The sequence below is a fragment of the Cryptotermes secundus genome, unplaced genomic scaffold (assembly GCF_002891405.2).
Source record: "Cryptotermes secundus unplaced genomic scaffold, Csec_1.0 scaffold2171, whole genome shotgun sequence".
In the NCBI taxonomy this organism is placed as follows: Eukaryota; Metazoa; Arthropoda; class Insecta; order Blattodea; family Kalotermitidae; genus Cryptotermes; species Cryptotermes secundus.
Genome location: NW_019742561.1, coordinates 396262 through 402457, shown reverse-complemented (window position 1 = coordinate 402457; position 6196 = coordinate 396262). Strand labels below are relative to the sequence as shown.

At 35.4% G+C, this 6196-nt stretch overlaps 1 protein-coding gene and 1 long non-coding RNA gene across 5 annotated transcripts in view; one reads left to right on the top strand and one right to left on the bottom strand.

Annotated features, from left to right (window-relative positions):
• LOC117283006 overlaps window positions 1–1790 on the bottom strand; it is a 3118-nt gene extending 1328 nt beyond the window's left edge. Inside the window, exons 1-2 of one of the 4 annotated variants that reach the window (XR_004513989.1) lie at window positions 1485–1790; window positions 617–1014 (exon numbers count right to left, since the gene is read on the bottom strand). This is a non-coding gene — a long non-coding RNA (uncharacterized LOC117283006). The remainder of the gene's footprint in view (window positions 1–616; window positions 1015–1484) is intronic. The other 3 variants (XR_004513991.1, XR_004513990.1, XR_004513992.1) reach the window with 3 other exon arrangements.
• Window positions 1791–1870: 80 nt separating this feature from the next.
• LOC111873364 (ribosomal RNA small subunit methyltransferase NEP1) lies at window positions 1871–5159 on the top strand. Its single transcript, XM_023868022.1, has 5 exons — window positions 1871–2055; window positions 2152–2304; window positions 3966–4056; window positions 4200–4408; window positions 4894–5159. Exons 1-5 carry the CDS (start codon window positions 1912–1914, stop codon window positions 5005–5007), a joined length of 711 nt encoding a protein of 236 aa, XP_023723790.1. The 5' UTR covers window positions 1871–1911; the 3' UTR covers window positions 5008–5159.
• The last annotated feature ends 1037 nt before the right edge of the window (window positions 5160–6196 follow it).

Sequence of the window (6196 nt, the reverse complement as noted above, 5' to 3'; positions counted from 1 at the left end):
GAAGGTCTACAATAATCTTCCACAACACATTAAGGATGTATCAAGTGATATTAAGATGTTTGAAGTACTACTGAAACAATTTTTACTACTACACTCTTTTTATTCATTACAAGAATATTTCTGTTACAAATCCCCTTAAGGTATTTGAATAACTCTACTCTAAAAGGAGATAAATAGCCAGATTTGTATTTTTGTATTTATAATTATTTATATTGGGTATTTTGTAACTTTTATTTTATTTTATTGTATACAAGCATTGTAATATCTTATTTTATATTACTTATTTATATTGTAACTATTATGTATCTCTTATTGAATTTTATCATTAATATGTATGTGCTAATAATGTACGACAGGACTGTTTTCCACTTGTAATTTACTTGTAATGGATTGTATTAGAATGTTTATGATATTTGTACGACAAGTTGTATCTTGAGCCAAATTTGTAACCAAGACGATCTCCACATCCACATGAGTTTGTAACTCCTGATAGGATTTATGGAAGTGAAATAAAGTATGGTATGGTATGGTATGGTATATGAAATCATACAAAAATGTATTGCTTTCATGTAAAGATCCAGTATTTTCAACACAAATATTAATAAAATTTACTTACACACTATTGCTGTTTGTCCTCTGAAACTCTTCTCCTTCTGCATTGACACACTGCTAAGCAATTTGGTATGTCTCAGGCACTTAGATGCTGCATTCTCATTGCAAAGGCTTGGCTTTAATTTCAGCTGACTTCATGTGAAATTCATATTGGGCAAAGTGGCACACTGAAGAAGGTTTTAGTCAGAAACACCCCACCTTATCTCAGCTAATAATCATTCTGCCATTGCTCCAGATACATCTGTCACCAACCCCTCATGTAGGCAATAACCCTGATCAAGCAGCAAGCTGTCATTTCCTCAGTCTTTAAGTTGGCGGCTGGTCTCCACCTTGCCATTTGACTGGTTGTGGAGCAGAGAAGCCTGTACATGAAGCAACGCTGGAAGTCTACATGCATTGGCTCTGTGAATACATAGCTGTCATTGTACAAACACACTTTAAGATAAAATTATTAATTTTTTGTACATTAACCATCGTCCTATTTTTTATTTAAGGCCGTTTTGGAGGCTCGACTCAGTCTCCATCCTGGGTAGGCTTTTACCTGAGAGCAGTGAGAGTACTGTCTCTGAAACGTTGTTTTTAAATAAAAAAAAATAGGACAATGGATAATACCCAACACGTCAATAATTTTATTAACATGCCATCATCGCAAACTTTTAGATCGTATTTATGCTTTCTGATGTAAGAATAGTAAAAATACATGGGCACAAGTACAGGGAATAAAACATATACGAAAAAACAATTTTTTTTTGGTATTATCATCTGGGGTGTTGCACTGCGTAGGATGGTAGAAGTTTCCTGATGTGTCAGAGGAAGCTACTGCCTCCATCTTCAGGGTTAAAATGTACGACGAACTAACCTCAATCACTAACCTCAGCTTAACTCATACCTGACGGACCCGACAGATTAGGTGTTTCCCACTACTCCTGAGGACGTAAACAGATCCATTTTCAGAAATGCTGTGATCTCTAGTTTTTGGAAAGCAAATGATCGACGAGTCGGTAACCCAGCAATTTTCAGTGTTGATACAGTACTGTCACAACCGGTCAGAACCCTTTAGAATCTAGCTGTAAATCTGTACCGCAATTTACGGTATGTACACAAAAATGAATAATACTGATGAACACAGACATAAAATTTGTCCTACAATTTCAGATCTTTACACGCAACAGCCGTGGGAAATTATATATATATAATTTAGGGTAAATTTGCAAACCACTCCTTCAAATATATGTTGGCCACCCTGTGGAGGCCCGAGGTTTGGTAAATATTATGTTTACGTGAAACGTTGAAGGAAAAATGGGCAAAAAGAGGAAATTAGGAAATAAAGACGATGAATATGAAATTGATCCAGTGCCTAAACATTTAGTTGTAGCACATTTACGAAACCAAGAGAAGCGCCTGATAATTGTTCTCGAAAACGCACAATTGGAGACTGTTAAAGTGAGCAATATTTTGAGGTTGGGGTTAGGTAGTTGAAATAGCGATCTAACATGTATATAGCGTCAGCGTGTTACAAACATCTGTATTTAATTTCAGGTGGGGAGTTCTTTTCAGTTATTAAACTGCGACGATCACGTGAGCATTCTGAAGAAACATAATCGCGAAGTTGGTTCATGTCGGCCGGATATTGTTCATCAGTGTCTTCTTATGTTACTTGATAGCCCCCTCAATAGAGCAGGTCTTCTTCAGGTAACTGATAATCTATAAAACTTTACAGGACTAAAATTAGAGTCAGATACTGACATACCTAATGTATGTACTTTCTGGCTGTCAAGCTATAAAAGCTGAGAAACGTGGCTGTAATGAGGTTGTGGAAGGTCTCGTGGGTCAGCTCCTTGCAGTGTAATTCCTATTATTCTCAAGGCATATAGCCGTTTTTCACACAAATGTTGGTGGTGCTAAACATTGCTGGCAGCAAGTACTTTGGGCTAATGAACTGTCCAGAATTTGGTGTCCTTGAGTATTAATATGCTCTCTACCAGGTGCTTGTGTATTTCTTGCTGAATGGTCTGATATGTATTAGACTACAGTAAAGAGGAAGGAGTAGAAGCTCTTGAAGGGGAGCACATCAATTCGCTGCAGATGTGATTTCTCATTGGTGAGGTTCACACTGAACTAGATTTCCCCCTTACTCAGTTTAGAGTCACATGATGAATTTTTATAAGCACTTGGAACTGTCATATTAACAGTATTATGTCTGGGAATTTCAGGAACCTTCTGGTATTGTTTATAACTTCCTATAATGGTTTGTTGCTCATTGCATCTATTTTACTGATTATCAGTGATGCTCTACAATGATTTTCAGTAGGCTACATCACTCCACCCTGTTGCAACTTCATTTTTATTATTGCTTATGGTGCCCAACGGTTAGAGTCTTTTATTGGAAGCATATTTGACGTTTTAGTGACCAGTACCAGGACTGGTGAGTAATTATACCATGATCTGTGGGGTTGAATTAAGCATGGATAACAGGTGCTTCCTGATTTATATTTTTTAAATTATATGCACTATGAAGAAAGTCGTCTTCTGGGTTTTGGCGCCGTGTATTCTTCGTTTTGGTCAAAACAAAGAATACACGGTGCCAAAACCCAGAAGACGATTTTCTTCATAGTCATCGCCATGAAAACCTCAAAACTTACATATATGCACTATTTTTTGCCACCTCCATTACTGCGAATAATCAAGCATTCACTGGAAAGATTTGAAATATTCACAATCTGACACATGATAAGTACAAAGAACATTATATTTCTTGATAAAATTAATTTCAATTTTGACATTGCATCACAGTGCAAAATACACAACCAATATTCATGTAACTGATCTTGGGGTATCCCAGTAATTATAACTTTGTATTTTAGTTTGCATTCATTAGTTTCTTATATATATTTTAATTGTTATTTATCTTATGTAATATAACAATGTAATCTACTGACAGTTTCTATATCCAGTGGTTATGTACCTGAATGGATTGATAAATTATAATAAAAATAAATACCCAATAAAAATCACCACGGTGGTATCTCATGGGAGTTATGAGACCATAAACCATAACAATTTGAAACAGTTGTATCCACATTGAAGTACCAGCATTGAACAAATACAGTTAAACAAAAGAGCCATTACCAGAGAAGATTAGGTATGGGATTTACATTTAACCATAGTTTGTGTTATGATTCAGCAGCATTACAGTGTGACAGAATGGGTACACTGTAGAACACCCATTCTAAATATATGCTGGAAATGATAAAAAGTAATTAGTGATAACTTCATGAGAAAAATAATATATGTTAAACGTGCATATTAAATGTTATGCCAGATGTTTACTGTTTAGTGGATATCTTTTTCAGGTTTATGTACATACAGAAAAGAATGTGCTAATAGAAATTAATCCACAAACAAGAATACCACGCACATTTAAGAGATTTGCTGGACTTATGGGTAAGTTATATTTCTTCAGATATGTCTAAATCTTTATGCCAGGAAAATTCTTTTGGAGGCAACTTGCTCCCTTCCTTGCGTAAGGTGAATTGCTACAGTAGTAAAACACATGATCAGTAAATATGTTTTTGTTGAACCTTCAGTGCAGCTACTACACAAATTCAGTGTCAGATCATCGGATGGACCAACAAAGCTACTGAAAGTAATTCGCAACCCAATTACCGATCATCTTCCAGTGGGCTGTCGCAAACTTGGCACATCATTCTCGGCAACGAATGTGGTTAGTCCTAAAGATTTGGTACCCAGTGAAGAGCCAATCACAGTTGTTGTAGGTGCAGTGGCCCATGGCAAGGTATCTATTTATAAGTTGCTTATTGTGATTTATGAGCTGTATCCATTTGACTTTGTAACATCCAGTGGTTACTATATATACCCTTTGCTTTAACATCCTAAAAGTCTGCACTCTACCCACACAGTGTATCTATATATTCCATATGGTTCTCACAACAGATCTGGGGTTAGCTATGAAAAGGTTATCATCAAGTACAATATATGATAAAGAACTACCATATCAGTAAAAGTCTAGTTAAAATTTGTATTTTTCTTAAACTTGTAAACACGCAAATTTACAAGTATCCTGAATGTTAAATGGCACGACTGTGGACGTCTGGTTTGTGACACCATGCAGACTGCTAGGTTGATACTAGTGTTTCAGAGAAAGATGCTGCCTCCATCTTCACATTGAAGATCACAGTCTTAACAGTTACTGCTATGGAAACCTCAAAATGTGTACCATAAATGCTATTTAAATGTAATGGCCTCATCTTTATGCTATAGGTGAATCCGGAATATGTCGAAAGCAGTGTATCGATCTGCAACTACCCACTGTCAGCAGCTCTCACATGCACGAAACTGTGCTCTGGCTTCGAGGAGGTGTGGGGTGTAGTATGACACTTGAATGTCTATCACGCAGTAACATTTCAAATGGATAATAAATGGCGTTTCTTTCAGAAAATAATTGGTTGCAGTTTAATATTAAATAATTTTTATACTGCAGAACAACTTTCCTAATGGAGTAGGTTACAAATAAATATTTCAAAGAACCACTTGGTGCTGATTCGCAATATCCCTATCTGTATCTGTTCCTTGACAACTATATATATTCATAATTCTTCAAAACGCTGTAAGAAATTATGGAACTTGGTCAGTGAAGATTCATTAAGAATGTTTTCCAGGACAGAAGAATAAAAATTGTACTAATCTTTTTCCTATAAAGATAAAAATAACAGAACAGTCGTCTCACTTATTTCAGTACCTAGTAAGTAGGCCAAAAATGCAAACCAGGGACGACACGGAAGTCACTACCATTTACTACAATCATACTGAGATGTTATTGGTACCTTTAAACTCTGCGTACCCCATTAACGAATAATCGCAAAAATGTAAGCTAGCACTCAGATTACAGTATTTTGGTATACAGTGCTGTGTAGTTTGATAAGTATGTACCAACATTTTGGAGCAATCTGTGACTTCCACCATCAGTGCAGTGGAGGCAGTAGGGTACATATTAACCAAACTACATGGTGTCACATCCCTGAAAACTGTGAACTATATGCTCACTGCTGTGATATCATCAGATCTCATGAATTAGTATTATTGACTGTAGTAAAACAGAATGTTTCATAGTTTTAATTTCAGACATCCAATCAACTTGTTTCATAATACAATTCAAGATAATTTTTTTTCTGCCAAGTAGGCACACCATAGGTCAGGCATGCATGTTGCATCAAAGTTAATCTTACTACATATAGCATGGTCATAAATAAGATACTTTTCATCAGATTTCCATCTCTGAGGTATCCAACCAACTAAACTCATCAATGTACACACAAATAACTGTGACAACTTTTATAATATTGAAGTTACTTATGGAATTACTGATCTAGAAGCGAAGTCTGTAATGACAAAATGATTTTAGTTTTCTGTGTAAATCTGATATCTGTATACTGATTGAAAATATGAGATAAAAAAACAAAGGCTATAAAAATTTTGATAAAATATTTTTTTAATATCATTACATAAAATTCATTATCCATCAACAGCTACAGTACAAATACATACAGAATAAATTAAACATTAA

Excerpts from the sequence above, each read along its gene's own strand:
- LOC111873364 (XM_023868022.1), top strand. The coding sequence starts at position 1,912 with ATGGGCAAAAAGAGGAAATTAGGAAATAAAGACGATGAATATGAAATT. Across the intron at positions 2,305-3,965 it reads ATAGAGCAGGTCTTCTTCAG|GTTTATGTACATACAGAAAA; the intron begins GTAACTGATAAT and ends TATCTTTTTCAG. Across the intron at positions 4,409-4,893 it reads GTGCAGTGGCCCATGGCAAG|GTGAATCCGGAATATGTCGA; the intron begins GTATCTATTTAT and ends TTTATGCTATAG.